Source organism: Camelus dromedarius, chromosome 36 (assembly GCF_036321535.1).
Source record: "Camelus dromedarius isolate mCamDro1 chromosome 36, mCamDro1.pat, whole genome shotgun sequence".
Lineage (NCBI taxonomy): Eukaryota > Metazoa > Chordata > Mammalia > Artiodactyla > Camelidae > Camelus > Camelus dromedarius.
This window is the reverse complement of record NC_087471.1, coordinates 8597884-8614827: the sequence shown is the minus strand read 5'-3', so window position 1 is coordinate 8614827 and position 16944 is coordinate 8597884. Positions and strand designations below refer to the sequence as shown.

The 16944-nt window shown below is 51.5% G+C and overlaps 1 protein-coding gene across 1 annotated transcript in view; it reads right to left on the bottom strand.

Annotated features, from left to right (window-relative positions):
* SCARA3 (scavenger receptor class A member 3) overlaps positions 1-13364 on the bottom strand; it is a 32089-nt gene extending 18725 nt beyond the window's left edge. Inside the window, exons 1-2 of the mRNA XM_010995480.3 lie at positions 13128-13364; positions 107-205 (exon numbers count right to left, since the gene is read on the bottom strand). Of these exons, the coding sequence (XP_010993782.2) occupies positions 107-205; positions 13128-13134 (106 nt within the window). The 5' untranslated portion in view covers positions 13135-13364. The remainder of the gene's footprint in view (positions 1-106; positions 206-13127) is intronic.
* Positions 13365-16944: the final 3580 nt, after the last annotated feature.

Below are 16944 nucleotides of genomic sequence, written 5' to 3'. Positions count from 1 at the left end.
CCTTTGAAGCCATGCAGAAAGGCAAGTCTCTCCCCAGCCTGGGGATGGAGGCAGGGAGGGGCTCTCAGCCGAGACAGAAGACAGCAGACCACCCCAGAGCCCTTACCCTCCTGCGTGCACGGGAAGGACGGCATGTCCTCGTCGTCACCAGCCAGCTCCTCTTCTGTAACACACAACGCATCTCCGTCGCCGGTGGCAGACCTCACTGTGATGGAGCCAGTGCCGTCAGACCCCCCGCTGGGGCCATACCCACCCCTCTTCAGCTGCCCCATTCATTTACAGTCCTCACATCCCACGCCCACCCCGCCCCCAGGTCCAAGTCAGCCCCCCTGAGCTCCAGGTGACCTTTTGGTAAGCAGAGCAAAGGAGAAGTGGAGGTCAGAATCAAGTGGCTGAGGAACTGAGATGTCCCACCCCTCTAGGTGAGGACAGTTCATATCTCCGACAAACTGGTAAAGGCGCACAGGTTAGCCCAGTGGCCACCCAGTCTGCTCCTTGCTCAGACCCCTTGGCAGGGGAGTAGGAAGAAACAGCTTGCTCGATCTGGCTCAGCACCCTTCCATCCCCTGACACCTGGTACCCGAAATAGGATTCCACTGCTCCAGGGACAAGGACGAATCTGGCCCCAGCACAGTCCCTACAAAGACTCCGCATCCAGCCCAGCTTGGGGGCTGCAGATGGGAGAAGCGGGCGGTGTGAGGATGCGGGATGGACACAGCCTCTGCCTCACAGATCGCCTCATGCAGGAACCACTGGGATGTAGAGGGACCACGGGAGAAGCAGGTCACGTGTCGGAAAGCCGATTTGGTGCTTCTCCCCTGGGATCATGTGCTCGCTAAACAAGACCTAAGTGATGCATTCCCTCATTCAGAAGGTTGCTCCCATTCCCCTAGACACCGCATACCCCTTCCTCCTTATAAGATCCGGTCTTTGTATGAATGACAAGGAGAAAGATGCCCCAACATAGGAAGCGTGAGCCAGACCTGGAAGTGGGTGTTTGAGAAATGAAGTGGTCCACATTGAGCTGCTCGGGGCTTTTGTTCTGGGAAGCGGGGGAAACTGATGATGACAACTAAATTGTTCGGGAGATGTCTGGTGGGGGGATTTTTTAAACTGTGCCTCAAAATCCAGAGGCAATAAAAGAAAAGATCAATACATTTGACTGCATGACAGTAACACAGCACGTTGGCATGGCCAAAAAAGCAACTGACTAACAGGGAGAAAACATTCACAACCCATATCACAGATGAAGAGCTAATATACCAAATGCATAAGGAACTTGAAAAGTTTTTGTAAATAAAGGAACAAAAATCCCCATAGAAAAATGGACAAAAGACCTGAACAATTATGAAAAGAGACATAAAAATGGCCCCCAAATAAATAAAAAGATGTTTAAATTTACTCACAAGATAAATGCAATTTAAAACTACACTGTGATAACATTTCTCACCCATCCAACTGACAATACACAACACTGGCCGGGCGGTGGTGGGTTGGGAGCGGGATGCAAAATGGCTTGAGCCTTGCGGAGGGGGGTTTAAAATATGCATTCACCCTTTGACCCAGCAATCACACTTCTATGAACCTGTCCGGAGTACATACCTCCAACAATCTGAGAACACGTGAGACAAGGGCATTCATTGCGGGATTAGAGTTGTTGTGGAAACTGGGAACTAGCTAAATGTACAAGTGGATGCAGGAGACTGGCTAACGTACTACGTGGTACACGTGCACACCACGGGGCTCTATGCAGCTATACAAGAGAATAAGGAAATCTCTACTAACTGATATGGAGTCATTGCCAGGAGCTAGTAAATGAAAACAACAAAGTGCAAAAGAACACACAGAGTAGGCCACTTATTTTTGTAAGAAAGAAGGGAAAATAAGAAAATAAGCAGATATCTGCTTATCATGAAAAGAAGAAAGACAGGAAGGGTAAACCAAAAAACAATGAATTTGTTTCCTACACGGGATGGGGTGGGGGAAGGGGACATATGAAGGAGTCACAGTTCTCAGGATGTAACTTTTTGTCTAGTTTTGACTTTTGAAAACCTGTTAACATGTTACATATTCAAAAAAATAAACTTTATTAATAAAAAATACTTGGAACGAAATAAGCCTTGCTTGCTTGAATGAATACAATAAACATACTAAATGGGGGGAGGGGGGAGGAAGAACAAATACACGTAAATCACGGCATAGTTTGGACGGTGTAACCTCAGTCTGGGATATGATAGGGTAGGACTGGGGAAGAAATGCAAACAAATCTTGAATTTTTAAAGCAAGTTTATTGTTGTAGCATGGGTAAAGCATTCTGAAGGTAATTTAGATTAATTCAAGACTGAGCAAACAGAGTAAATTTGTTCATGTGGTTTGGACCCTAGCTTCTCACTGAGGAAACAGGGTCAGAGAAATATAGAATGGGAGAGACAAGAAAGAACTCCTTGGGGACAGATTGAAACTGAAGGTATCAATAGAAACTTGTAAATTCTAAAATATGTCTATGTATGTATATGTTTGTTTATGTTCATATATATGTATACATGTATCTATATTTGTAGCTATGTGTATACATACAACTTTGTTGAAAGGTCCAGGAAGCAAAGACACTAAAATAGCATTGAACACCCCTGGCAACACAGGTCTTGGTCTCTAGTACCATTTCCCAGTGGAAAGAACCAGGGCTCCTTGGTGAAATGGCTGATTCTACAATTGGGGCAGAGGGTAGGTAGAAGATGAATCTGGAACATCTTGCTAATTCAGAAATTAAGGGAATGCTCAAAGAGAAAAAATAGGGGCACATCACAAGGAAACAGAAACTAGCCTGAAGATGTCCTCACTGGACAAATCTGGAACAATGTGAGCATTAAAATAATTAAGTATAATAAAGCAATGACAGGTTGTTGAAAAAAATAGTAATTCATGAATCCATACCAATAGTAGTCAGAATGCAGTATACCTCTCACGGTGTATTCGACAGCTCTATTCCCCAGTGTTTAGGATCTGAGGGCGAGGGTTGTGTCTGCCTTGTTCTCTGATTTAGCTAAAGCCTGGAGCACAGTGGTTGGCACAGAGAAATTCTCAACAAACACAATTCCAAATAAATCCATGAATACTTCTGTGTTAAGCTTCCCGGTAGTGGGTCTATGCCTGTGTGTGGAGTCATTAGGGAGCCTGGTCCAGGGTCAAGGTCAGCCCCCCACCCTCAGAAATTCTGAGTTAACTAGGGGGAGGGCAGAGACCTGGGTTCACATCCGTTATCCCATTTGATCCCATAGACAACTAGCCTGAGAGATAGGTGGGGTGAGAAACTATTCTCCCAATTTTACAGCTGAGGAAACTGAGTTGGGGGAGGAGGGTTAAGTCTGCATGCCCGACTGAAGTCACAGAGGCAGCTGGTGGCAAAGCCTCCTGAATCTGGGCTGAGTTGCCTCTCCACAGTAACAGACTCCAGGCAGTCTCTCTCTGATTGAGTTAGTGTGTTCTCATGTGTGTGTATATGTGTGTGTACACACACATGCTTTGGAGAAGGGTGGGTCCAGGGGCAGAAGGAAGGCTGAATGATGGGGGCCCTTTAAATGTAGCCTAAGAAACCAAGCTCTTCAGCCCTGCTGTGTGTCTTAGGCTGCTACCCTGTCATTAATCTGCCAACAGTTCACAAGGATGACTCTGCCTGGGAGGTCACCAGGATTGCCATCCCTTTCCCATAAACCAGCATCTCCGGCGAGGCGGGGCCTCCTGTGCTGTCTGATCAAAACCTCACCCTGACTAGCGATGCCCCCTCACGTGCAGATGATCTCAGCCAGAACCAGCTGCGGGCTGTCGGACTTACCGCAGCCTCGGGGGGGCCCCTCAGGGAGGTGTTCCTTCCCTTCGTTAGCCCTGTTTCTCATTTCTCTCCAGCCCTGATGTTTCTCCTCTCTCCTCCCTCATGGCCAGACCTCCTCCCTGTTCTGGCTGCAGGACCAATTTCGTCACTTCACTGTTTATAGCCTTTGCAGGGAATCTGGGAAGACTTAAATCAAGCAAGACGGACACCGACCTTCAGCAAACACCCCCTGAGAAAGCACACAGCTCTGTAATAACTTTGCTCTCCCGCCAAGACCCCCAGATGGCCGGTCATTAGCACATGGGGATTAATCGAGACCCCGTCCGGTTCCTTGCGGAGCAGCCCGCAGGAAGGGAAGTGATGGTTGCCAGCAGAGTCTCAGCTCGCTTTAGATGAGGGGCTTCGCGAGTGCTTGGCCCCATTCTCCTTGCTGACATCTCTGCAACTCACAGCCCTGCCCCAGCCCCAAAGGGATCTTCTCTTTCTGATCCTTCGAACTTCCTGTTTACCAGCGCTGAGCCACGGACCCTGGGGACCCCTAATTTACCTATGTCTAGAATGCTATAGCAACGTTCCACTTAAGCCTCGTTCATTTGAATGAGAACATAATCCAAAGCATTTGTGAGGCTTTTAATAAGCCAAGCCTGTCACAAGCTGGGACTGGTTATATTCACGTTACACCAACACTGAGCCAGTCAAGGGGTGGATGAAGACACAGGCATGAGAATTGAGAAGAGCTGGGCTTGAGGACACAGGGGCTAAGATTGATCAGAGGATGGGTGACGAGACAAGATCTGTCCTCTCTCCTTGTACTGGGCCACGTGGGGTCCTCAGAGACAGGAAAAGAATTTTCCTCCTCCTCTCTACCTCTCATGCCTTCCAGGGCCTCTGACTTAGTGCTGGGTGCCCCAGAGTTTCCAGAGCCAGAGAGTAGGAAGGACACTTAAAGTCACAGAGCCCACCTGTCATGTTACCAAGGCTCAGAGAGGTTAAGCGACCTGTCAGCTATTTAGTGGTTCCTAAATGCCCAGGGATCTGAAGCAGGATGCAAATACATGTAGAGAATGCTTGCCGAGTGACACACACTCAGCTCAGACAGGCCACAGAGCTCGGAAAAGCCTCTTGCTTCCAGGCCTGGCATCTGTTTCCATGTCTGGCCTGCCAGTAGTTTGTCATCTCCTTGAGGGTCAGGAAATCTTCCCTCAGCCTCTTTCGGCACAGGGCTGACCCTATAGTGGGTGTTCAAGAACCATGGGTTTACCAATCCTTTGAGAAGACCTGCATCTTGAGTTAATTGTTAACATCTGCTTTTTTCATTAAGAGCTCAGTTTTATTTTAAAAAAAAGATTAATGACTTAAAATATGGTTGAAATATGGTTTATTCTTAGAGTTCTCCGTGGTTGGAAGCGTTGTGGAGCACTGATGCATTCAGAATGCAAAAGCTTAAAGCAGCAGAGGCTTAAAATTAATATACAGAGAGGGGCTTAATGTTTGAATTGAAAAAGAATGAAAGTAGGGTTTGGAGGGGGGCTTTGCAGCAAAATTTAGACTCTGCTTCCCTCCCTTTCTCAGAGCTGGAACAAAAGATATGATCTTCCTTTCCTAAAGCTAAAAAGCCTCCCTGGTTTTTTTTGTTTTTGTTTTTGTTTTTGTTTTTTTTTTGTAGTGGGGGCAGTTTCCATCGATGTCCTGATTACTCACTTCTAGAATGCCACCAGCAGTTTTGTGGCCCTCTAAAATCAGGCCCTGGTTCTTCCCTGGGTCATACATAAACCAGCTATGAAACTGAGGGCTCGTGACATGCTGACAACTGAGAAACACCTGCGTGTCACACGTTATGGGCTGCCAGGTACTTGGAATGGTTGAAGATGTCACCACGAGCGTCTGAAAAGAAGCCACTTTTCCAGGAAGGCAGAAATAGCCTCTGTTGCCTTCTGGCTACTTTTTTTTTTTCTTCATTTTTTCATTTTGCTGATTGCAGGTGACTGTGACGGGGAGGGGGGTAGGTAGGCTGGGGACAAGGCACTGGAGAAGGTGGGGTAATGCCTGGATCCCTAAGTGTTTGGGAAAGCCCCTCTCGGGACGAGCTTGGGGCAGCCTGTGGCTCTGGGCAGCGAGCATCTAAGACTCTGTGAGACGGTTTCGGCCTCCCCTGTTCTCGAGGCCCCGAGGGACTGGAGCTGTCACAAGGGACACAGAAGACCTACCAAAGGCACAGCCTGGCCCCACTCTTGAGCAAGAGATCTCTACCCAAACTGCAAATGGTGCGCTTAGCAAAAAATGAGCCTTTGAAGACAGGGCTGCGGGCGCAGCCTCATAAAGGGGTAGCAGCCAGTGGAGATTTGAAAGAGCCTCTGTTTCTCTCATACCTACAGTTGTATTACCCAACTCAAATATCAGAGGGACGGCTGCAAGGGAACTCCCTACCTCCCCCGCTTTTTTTCCCAAGCCTCTGCTCCCAGAGGCACATGGTAGAAGGTTTGACTGAAGGTGCCTGTGCTGGCGCACGGCTGGGGTGACTGGGTTCTGTGGGGGCTGAGCGTGGGTCACCCCTCCCTCGGGAGGCGGAAAATAGCCAGAACCTGTTAACCAACTACTAACTCAGCTGGGGTCTCCGACTTGGCTCACTTTGGGTTGACTGAGACACGCGGAGTTGATTCACTCCTTTAGCCTTTTTCGGTCGGCAATCTTCCATCAGAGCCAGCAAGGGAGAGAGAGACTCGAGGAACTGAATAAAAGGTCTTTCTTTGAGAACTTCAAGGAACATATTTTGATGGTTATCTTCCATAGAGTTCACAGAGTGGGTTTTCAAAACAGCCAATTGGGTCAGTAAAAATAAAGATTTCAGAGTTTTCTCAGGAGCCAATGCTATATTTAAAGCTGCAGAATAGCTGGAGTTTAAGGTTGGAGAATGCTATAATTAAGGTTGCAAAACTGTTTTCATTAAAAGCCCTCTGCCATTACCCCTCCCCACAGGCTTCCGCTGCGGATATGTCTATATTTGGATGGGAATTGGTCTGTCCCTCTCTGCTCAGATAATCTAGTCCTTCCCTTTCAGATTCCCCTGCTCAACAAGGTGTCATGATCTGCTTCCCTGCAATACTCACCTCTTTTCTGCTCCTTCATTCCTAAAACCCACATCTGATGCTGTGGGACAAGCATTCCCCCCCCGCCCCCCGGCCACCTCCGCCTGCATCCTCAGAGCCAGCGCACAGCTCCCACCATCTGCTGCTTCCACTCTTCCTGTGACCACAGAGATTGTGGGCAAACTCCTTCTTTATCCTAAATGACTTTCCTCCCCTTTCTTGCCCTCAGTGTTCTAACTGGGGCTCTCCTGGCATCTGGGTGGCACAAGTCTTCATTAGCCAGGATCTACCCAAGCTGCACACACATTCAGCATTCTGACCCACTGAATCCCTGGTCCTTGTGAAACTCCAAATGCCAACCCATAGTCTTGGGTTCCACATCTGCAGATTCAACCAACTGCAGATAGAAAATATTTAGGAAAAAAAATTCTGGAAAAAGAATTCCAAGAAGTTCCAAAAAGCAAAATTTGAACTTGCTGAGTGACCAGCAAATATTTACACAGTATTTTCATTGTATTTGCAGTATTCAGTGAAGCAGTATAAGTAATTTAAAGTCTACAGGAAGAGGTACGTAGGTTATATGCAAATATTATGCCGCTTTATATAAGGAAGTTGAGCATCCTCAGATTGTGGTATCCATGGGGGAATCCTGGAACCAACTCCCCCGTGGATACAGAGGAACGACTGCACCCCTTCAAGGGGCTGTTCAGCCTGTTTGAGAAGACAACCCAGGCCATTCACTCGTGCGATAGACCCCCAACCCTCCCATCACACACACACTGGTCTCCTCTGTGGAACCAGCTCCTCTTCTGCCCCTGAAGCCCACAAATCCAGCGGGATGGGAGGGGTGGGAATCACTACTTTCTTGATCTCAATTGTCACATTACTTCCTGCTTCTCCCCCATGTCCCCGCCCACTCCTCTTGGCTCCTTCGCGGGCTCGTTTTCTTCCTCCCTCATTTGCTTTCTCTAAAAGTAAAGATTTCTCAATGTGGGTGAACGTCATGAGAGAAGTAGCAACCCAGCCATCTCCTGACAAACCCCTCCAGGGCTGCTCCAAAGTCAATAGGACACAGTTGGAGTCCTTGGCTTGGCACTCGAGGCCTCCTGGTCCTGTGGCTCCCTGCGTCTCTCGGCCAGTGCTCAGCTTCCAGACAAATCTCTCCACCCATCACCCCTAAACACACTTGCCCAATGATGACGCCCAGCTTTCACCAACACTGCTTCCTGCCCCTCCTGACTCTCTCTTGGATGACCCCATCCAAATCTTGCTCACCGTCAGCTCCTCCCTAAAGCCTTTCTAACCTGCCCCAACTTGAAATGCTCTTCCTCTCCGGCGATCCTTATGGAATCTGCTGCATATACCACTCACTTGTCCCTTCACATCATCTTCTTTGATTACTTGGTTCTCTTCTTAAGTGGGTGTGTCTCGTCCCCGCCTGAAGGCATCCTTGCTTCCCTTTAGACTAGTTGCCTTCTTCCCCAAAGTGGGTATAGATACAAGTTTACTGACTAAAAGGTGTGGGGGCGACATCCCAGAATAACCACCGTTTTAGCCTGGGTGCAGGTGGATGTGAAGGCATCCCATCTGCTCCACGAAGGAGTGTCTTCAGGTCTCTGTCTAGAGGCGGTCAGGACACTGCCGGGTAAGGGGCTCAGAGGAGTACATCCCATATCATCAGCCTATTCCCATGCGTCACAGCCTCGAGACTGGGTGGGACTGTTTAGGGAACAGGAGTCCAGAGCTGAGACCACAGACCTGCCCAGAGGAGGAGCAGCAAAGGAGGGGCGACAGGAGAAGACACCAAGAACATCCAAACTCTCTCTTTGGGACCTCTCTTAGGACACTTAACCACTTTTAGACTCTTTTTTGAATGATTTGGCCACAAATTCTAAATGTCCCAGAAGAGGGTAAGCTCCTAGGAAGAAAGGACTCTGTCTGAGCTCTAAGGGCTTCTCTGCATCTTTCTCAGTCACTAGACAGATGTAGACACACAAGCTCTGGCATTTGGCAGTTGGTTTAAAGCCATGTTTGTTAAACAGAAGCCTGAACCTTCAACCAATACCTGTGTTAGTTTCTGGGGACACCATGGTGTGATTCTTGCCTTTAAGGGTTTCAGCCCAGTGGGGGACTCAGAGGTACTCACTGAACAATTGTAGTGGACACTTCCCAAGTGCCGGGCATTCACGGTGCAAGGGTGAGACAAGAAAAAGGCAGACAGCACCCCCACATTCATGAAACTCACATTCAGATACTGCCTCGTGGGCTTTACAATCTTGTTCCGGGGGGGAAACTGTGGATAAACAGATAGATGGGCCGATATATACATATATACACTCACAGAAGACAAAACAATAGAGCAGGATGTCAGAGCTGGAAGAATGTCAAAGAGGATCCAGTCTGCTTGCAGATGAGGAGACCGAGGGCCAAGGAGTACCAATGACTTCATCACAGTTATAAAGTGATAAAGCTGGTCTGTGACAGGGCTTGGCCCAACCTTGGGCTTCAGTGCTCACAACACACACACACACACACACACACACACACACACACACGCTAAATTAAACATAATCAAAACACAGACAGCATGTATATGAGTGGCACGGTCCATCGTGCTGCTGTACTTGCCAATCCTAACACCTAGCACAGCTGCCTGCCCTTCACGAGAACTACCAAGCTACCCACCAGCAATTATTGAGAAGCAGAATTCTTTTTCCTTGCTCCCAAATTTGCTTCGGATGTGAGTCTTTAGTCATTAAAGTCACCCCAGCTGGACAGCAAGGGGTGCGTGTGTATGTGTGTTTGGAGCCGATCTCCAACATCCAAACCCCTAGGGCGTCCCCCTGACCTCCTCATCAGGCCACTTATTGGCTCTTCGCACCTTTGCCACATCAGCTCCTTCTGGTCTCAGGTCCCTTCCAGTGCCCCAGGGTCTGGGGATGGAGGTCAGGCTTCCAAAGGGGCCCCGCCTGCATGCTCATGAGTGGCTATAACATCCCCCCCCCACCGCCAAGCAAATTTTCCTGGGGTCACACGGATGCTTTCTGAGGTCCCTCCTCCCCTGCCAGCAGGGTGTGGGCACTGCTCTCCGAGTCTGTGGGGAGGGCTTCTCCCACCTACGCTTGCAGAACGGCAAGGTGTGGCTCTGTCCCTCCATGGCAGTTAAGGATACGTCTCCCAGGGGCATAGTGGCCCATGCAGCCGGCCTGCTTCCAACCGTCTTTCTACCAAGTCACTTCCAATCCCCGAGTGGTACTCAGGCCCAGAGCTCTGGGGCTGAGTCACCTGGCATCAGAGCAAGATGGGCCCGAGGGACCACCCAGGAGGGGAACCAGGCCCGGAGAGGGAATCACTGACCAGAGCCTCATGCGAGGCCAGGATTAGAGCCCACATCCTTGACTCTCAAATCGGTCATCTTTGCAGTGAGCCAGGCTGCTTCTAGGGGGGCCTTACATGGCTAGGAGGGCTCCTGTGACAGGATGCCTTCACTGGTGATGGGGGAGCAATTCCACAAGTGTCTGTTAAGGGTTCAGACGATCCAGTGGCCCATCAGCAGGGGCTGGTGGCAGCTGTGTCCCCTCAGGTGTGAGGGGCAGGTTGCACCCGGGGCTGGGTGCCGGCTTGCATCAAAAGATGTGGCTGCCTGGGAGGCCGGCTGCCGGCCAGCAGGCGGCCCGGAGGGGCCTCAGGGTGGAAACAGCTTGGCTGGCAGAGCAGACGCTGGCGTGTGGCCACTGGTGGCAGGACTCCTTAGCAGACCTGTTTTCTTGTTTAAGTACCATCCCCACCAACGCCCCTCTTCCCACAAAACGTAATACCACCGTGTTTTGCTTTGAGCGGGGATGGTGAATCTTTGCCAGCAGATGTAATTCTCAGATTGGTGGGGCCCTTGAAGGAGAGTTGGAAGCCAGCTTCCCCTGGGGAAGGGCTGCCCTGGGAGGGGCCACCTGCTCTTCTGGGTACTTTACTTTTTCCATGTGGGTGAAAAAAAAATCTGATTCTTCCCACTCCACAGATCCCCAAGGCCAAATATCTGCTGTCTGCCCTGCCTTTTCCATCTCTGGTAGGGGTAGTGGCTCTTCCCAGCCCGCAGGGAGGAGGAAGGAAGACCCAACAGGGAGGTAGCCGGGAATTGTCCTGGCCTTCCCTGCAGCTCTGCAGCCCTGGCCCTGAGATGTTATGGAAGATGGTGGAAGGTTTCCCGAAACTAGGGGAAAAATACACAAGAGCTGCACTGAAAGCCTCAGCGGACAGGAATTCAGCCCCACATGGTGGTGAGGCTGCTGTTTGAGGGCAGGAAAAGGAGTGAGAACAGCAGGCCTGGGGCTTCTTGCCCGCAGCCCAGAGCTTCCCAGCCAGCAGGCCAGGGGGACCCTGGGACCCGACGACGTTTTAGCCAGTCCTCCTCAGGTTCCTCCTGTAAATATCTATCCACAGAAGCTCTTTTCTCCAGTGCTCAGAGGTGCTATTGCTTCACTGCACTTCAGAAGGGTGGGTCCTGGGCTCCTGACTCCCTCCTGGGGAGCTGGATGTCTCTTCCATTTCAGAGGATTTTGGCCCTGCCTGTCTTTCCCTCACTCTATTTTCTCCCAAGCTGTTTGTCTGGAATGTTGGCACCAAACCACTCGGAAAAGGTGCAGCATCTTCCCATCAAGGTCCAGAGCCGCGTGGGCCCCAAGCCTGTGGGGGAGATGTGGTCCAAGACCTTTCGGGAGGCTTCTGGTCATGACCTGCCCCAGGGCGGCTGATGGGCACAGGACACAGAGCAGGAGCTTGGTGACTGAGGCTCTTCTCTGCTACCAAGGGAACTCCCTGGGGTTGATTAGAACTTGCTTGCCTCATCCCAGGTAGCTCAAGACCTGGAGTGGCCATCAGGACGCACAGACAGAGGGCCAAGGCCAGAAGGAAGGCAGCAGAGATGTACGCATCACCAAGCACGCTGTCTGGGAAGTCAGGAGCCCTGGGTAGTCCCCCCCACCAGCTTTAAATCTTAAGCAAGTCCCTTCGCTTGTCCACAGACCCACCAATGTAATTTGTAGGGCCAGTGCCAGGCTCCCTTGTTAAAAGAGTATTAATAATTTCAAGACAGTGACAGCAGAGCATTGAACCTGGTGTGATACGCTCCAGGTGTGGACCGCATGGGTGGCATCCCCACGAGGCCAGTCTATCAGTTTCTGCAACTACACAACCTGGAGGCTGTGGTCAGTCAGAGGTTCACCTACAGAGCCCTTTCTTCACAGCAACCCTCAAACCCTTCTATGCAAACTGAGGTGCTTCTCCGACACCATCTGAGAGTGTAGTTTAAAGCCCCGCGGATGACCTCGGAGGTCCTCTGCAGTTTCAACACTCAGGAAGTGGAGGAGGTGCGAGGGGCGCAAGCATCCGCCCGGGTGCTGCGAAGGGATTATCGCAGAGCAGGTGAGACAGCGTCAAAACCTCGAAGGTTCCCTGTCCCGCAGTATGACTCCAAACCCTGCTTCTCTCTTAGCCTGCGAATGAGCGTGAAAACCAGGTCTGCACCCCTCCCCACCCCCCGCCGCCTCTAGAAAGCCAGGCTCAGGGATGAGCATCTGGAACCAAGTTTGGTTCTTCTTTCCATCCCCAAAACGGGCTGCAAGGGCCACTGGTGATCCCCACTGGCCTGGGGAGAGCGCAGGCCTGGACCACTGGTCTCCCCTACTGCTTTGTCCCCAGGAGGTCAGAGGGCCATCAGTCAGGGTTCAGAGGTTGGGAAGGGCAGGGCTGGGGCTGAGAAACTCAGACCTGGCAGGTCTCTTCGGAGAAAAGAGTTGAAGTTCGGGGGGGGGGGGTGGTTTGGTAAGAATCCTAGGCCTGGCACTGGGCGGGGGCTGCTGCAGCCCCCGAGCTGGGTCCTCTGGATGAGGCTGATGCTGCTGAAAGGTTGGGCTGGTGACACCTTTCTCTGCTGACTGGTTAAAGGGATCAGAAACTTCTCTGGAATTTACGACAGCCTTTCGGGATAGAGCGATGAAAGGAGTCAGAACACTTTGCATTCCCTTTCCTCTCCCCTTCCTCTTGACTTCAGGGCTCCATCCCGCCCTCCCAGTAGCTTTCTGCGGAGGATACGAAAGGCCCAGAGAAGCCCCTGAAATTCGTCCTCAGCCCGCCTGGAGAGAGAGGTGCCCACCGCGCCCCAGGCAAGGTGAGGGTCCCCCGGGGGCTTGCTTCGGACCTCCCGCGCGCGGGCTTACCTTTCATGGTCCCCGCTCCGGGGCCTCGGGAGGGCCCCACGGAAGGCGGCTTGGCGGCGATGCGACCCGGGCTGAAGCCGGCGGGTCCCGGAAGGGCACCTATCGTCGCCCTACGCGGCGCCCGAGGGACTGGGGCGCGGGGCCGGAGTCGCGCCGGAGCCCCGGCTGCGGAGGCGGCGCGCCGAGGGGAGGGTCCGCGGGGTCGCAGGCTGGGGGCGCCGCGCCGGGCAGCCCATCCCGCGGCCGCTCTTCCCGCTGGAGGCCGGCGAGGGCTGCGGCCGCCCCCGGCCCCGCGCGCCCGCCCTCCCTCCCGCCGCCCTCCCGCCCTCGAGCCCTCCCTCCTCGTCACTCCTTGGGCCCCGGCCCAGATCAACTTCCTTGCTATTTTCAAAACTGCCGCGGCCGGGCCTCTTTGTGCCTCCGCGGGTCCCCGCCGCGCCTCGCCCAGCCCCCTGGAGCCCCCGCGCCGCGCCCGGGGCCCCGAACCCTATCCGCCGACCTCCCCGCCCGCCCCGGGGCGCGGCTGCGCTGGGGGAGCGCGCGGGAAGGCTCTTTCAGAGCAGGCGTTTGCGCTACAGAGGCTGCCTGGTGGCTGGGGGCTCTGGGTATCAGCCTGGATTCTTTCTCACCCATCTGAGGAGTGGACGGACTGGGAGGAGGAAGGGTCGCCCGGTTCCAGCCCCAGCCCCTACCGCCCCCGGCTTGCCTGGGACTGGCCCCAATTTAGCACTGAAATTCCCACCTCCCGGGGAGCCTCTCGATCCTCGGTGCGGGGCAGACCTGGACCGCTGGTCACACCAGCTCTGCCACTCTGGATGAGTGACTTGGGGCGGCCACTCCATGTTTCCAAACCACGGTTTACTGCAAGAGAAAGCTGGATCCTGAGCGCTCCCAGATTCTGTGATTTTGCTGGTGATGGGGTGGGGGTGGGTGGGCTCGCTCTGGGGTAAACATGACATCTGAGGGAACCGGACCTCAAGCAAAGAGTTGTGACTCTTGTCCTAGGCTCTCCTCTGGAAGCTTCACGTGTCCCTTCATGGATGGAACAGGCACTGAGCACCTGCCATGGGCCAGGTTCTGCCTCAAATGCTGGGAGTGTGAGCAACATTCCACACCTCCCAGGACTCCCTGAGGTTGCATCTGGTGAGGAAACACGACAATGTAGCAAGTAAGCCTGCTGAGGCATGATGAGCACCGCGCAGGATGGTGCAAAGGGACCACAGAGCCGGGACAGCCCCGCCTGGGCTCTTTAGGTTACCATGTCAGCCCCTTCCTCCCCCCGCCTCCATGACCACCCCAGTTCGGCCGTTGGAGTAAAGATGAGGACAAAGGGGCAGAGAAACTTTCTCCTAAGCTCTGGAGCTGAGAAGGGACCAAGGACAGCCACCTCATTCACAAATCCCAGCCAGTCAGAAGGACGATGCTCAGCTAGCCCTAATCTCCTCCATTTCCCAATGGCAAGTTTCAGGTTCACTCTGAGATCTCAGCAGAACCTCACTGTGACCTTGAGAGAGGGAGCCATGCACCATCCCACCCATTTTACAGATGAGGAGACTGAGGTTCAGAGAGGGTTTTGCCTATCTGGTCATAGTCACGATACACTCCTGGGCCTTTGAATCTGGATTCTGAGTGCCACGTGAGCCTCAGTCTCCCAGGACTGTGGCTTGGATCATGAGGGCAGCTTTGTAAACACCAGAGAGATATCTGCCTCAGAGGATCCTTCACCGAAGCAGTTACCTGTGTATAAATAAATTTATTTAATCCTTATAGCAGCCCTCTGAGATGAGCACTATTATAGTCCTCATTCTTTAGAGGATAAATATTGTGCTTAGTGTCACGTAGCTAGTGAGTAGACATCTTGGGATCCGAACCTAGGGAGGCTACATCCAGCCCCGATGCATTTACCCACAGTGCACCACCCTGCCTCTCATAGAAGCTCCTCAAATATTTGTTGACAGAAAGAACAAACAGAATGACTCTTGGTTTTCTGCACGCTTTGTTTAGTTGGCTAGGTAAGGTGTCTGGTGAGAAAAAAGGGCTAACCTTGTGTGCAGGAGTGCCCTCTCCCACCCCTGACTCTTTGGGATTCGAGGATGCATGCATCCTGCGGAAATATCGATAGAGACATGAAATACTCTGTAGCTGGATGCCGAAGGGCCCTGGCTGAGCAGAGCTGGACCCCAGCCCTGAAGAGGTTCACAGGATGAACTCCAGCTCCAAAAAGACTCTGGAGAGAGGGGGTCCGGCACTGTGGAGTGTGCAGGAGATACCTGGAGACCAGTTGGCCAAAGTACCAGAGTGGTTCAGGGAGGAAAGATGGCAGAAAGAGGAGGGTAAGGGATGATCACACATCAAGATCGCAGATCCAGCAGGGAGGAGACTGGATCTCCTGGAGATGACGCCAGCTGTTGAGTGAGCGCTTCCAGCTGCAGTTTCAGGCCATTGCTACCAACAGCCAGAGGGATGAACCCAGGGTCAGCTCAAATGTCTGCCCTCAAGAGAGCGGATTATGGGACTTTTGGGATGTGGCTCAGCTAGGACTTGAGTGGAGAGGCACAGACAGCACCAGACAGGGTGGGTGGGGTGGGATGGGGTAGAGAGAGGTACTTAGACTGTTTTTAACTTGGGCTGGATTGGGGAAGGTGTGGGGAAAGTTGCTTGTGGCACATAAGCCACACTTACATTGAAAGTCAAAGGAAATCACTATAGGACAGAAGTCATTTAGAGGGAAAAACGTTATCACTAATGCTGGAACCTTCCATGTATTAATGAAGGTAGGAAGTCCCACCTCAGTCCTTAAGCAGTGTTGTGAGTTGCTCAGGATAAGGTCTCCCAAGGAGTTCCCCAGACTTTCCTTTCTATTTTCTCCTTCAGGCAAAAAAAAAAAAAAAAAAAAAGAAAGAAAGAAGGAAAGAAAAAAGAAAATCTCTCTCTGCTAAAGCTCAATTTCTCCACCGATGCCTTGGGTCCTTTCCTCCCCCACCCATGCTCCTCTCTGGCATTAAGACACATCTTCCACTTTTCCTCTTTAGGATGTGGCTCCAGCCCTCAGTGCTCACTGAAATTGCTCCCTTCCTTCTGGTCTCCAAATATAATAGCCTTTTCTAAATCTATCCTTTTCAACCCTTTTGTAGATTTATTAGTCAGGGTTCTCCAGAAAAACAGAATCAACAGCTGGTAAGCTGGAGACTCAGGCAAGAGCTGAAGTTGCAGCTCAAGTCCAAAGGCAGTCTGCTGGTGGGGTTCCCTCTTCCTCCACGGAGGCCAGACTTGTTTCTTCTTAAGGTCTGAAGACAAGGCCCACCACATGGTGGAAGGTAATCTATTTAACTCAAAGTCTACTGATTTAAATGTTAATCTCATCTAAAATACATTTCCACATCTAGAAGCATCTAGAATAATGTCTGAATTACCCCCCCCCCCGTGCAAAATAAATAAATAAAAATAAAATAGAATAATGTCTGACCAGATATCTGGGTACCATACCCGGCCAAACTGACACATAAAATTAACCATCACAGACTATTGGCAGCTCATTCTTGAATCTCTCTTCTCCCCTGGTTTATCTTATCCTACTTACTTCTGATTCTCCTTCTAAACTGCGTTGACTTCTCTTTCTCTAATGGCCTTTCTTATTCAGTATATTTTCTAAATAACAGACATTCCCTACCTTTATAGTAGTTAGTGTGAGTGACATTCACTGCTGTGACAACCCACACACCCCACTATCTTAAAACAACCAAAGTTTATTTCTCACTCATACCACCACCCAGTGTGGGCTAGATAGTTTTCTCTTCCTGATGGTGACTCTGGGACC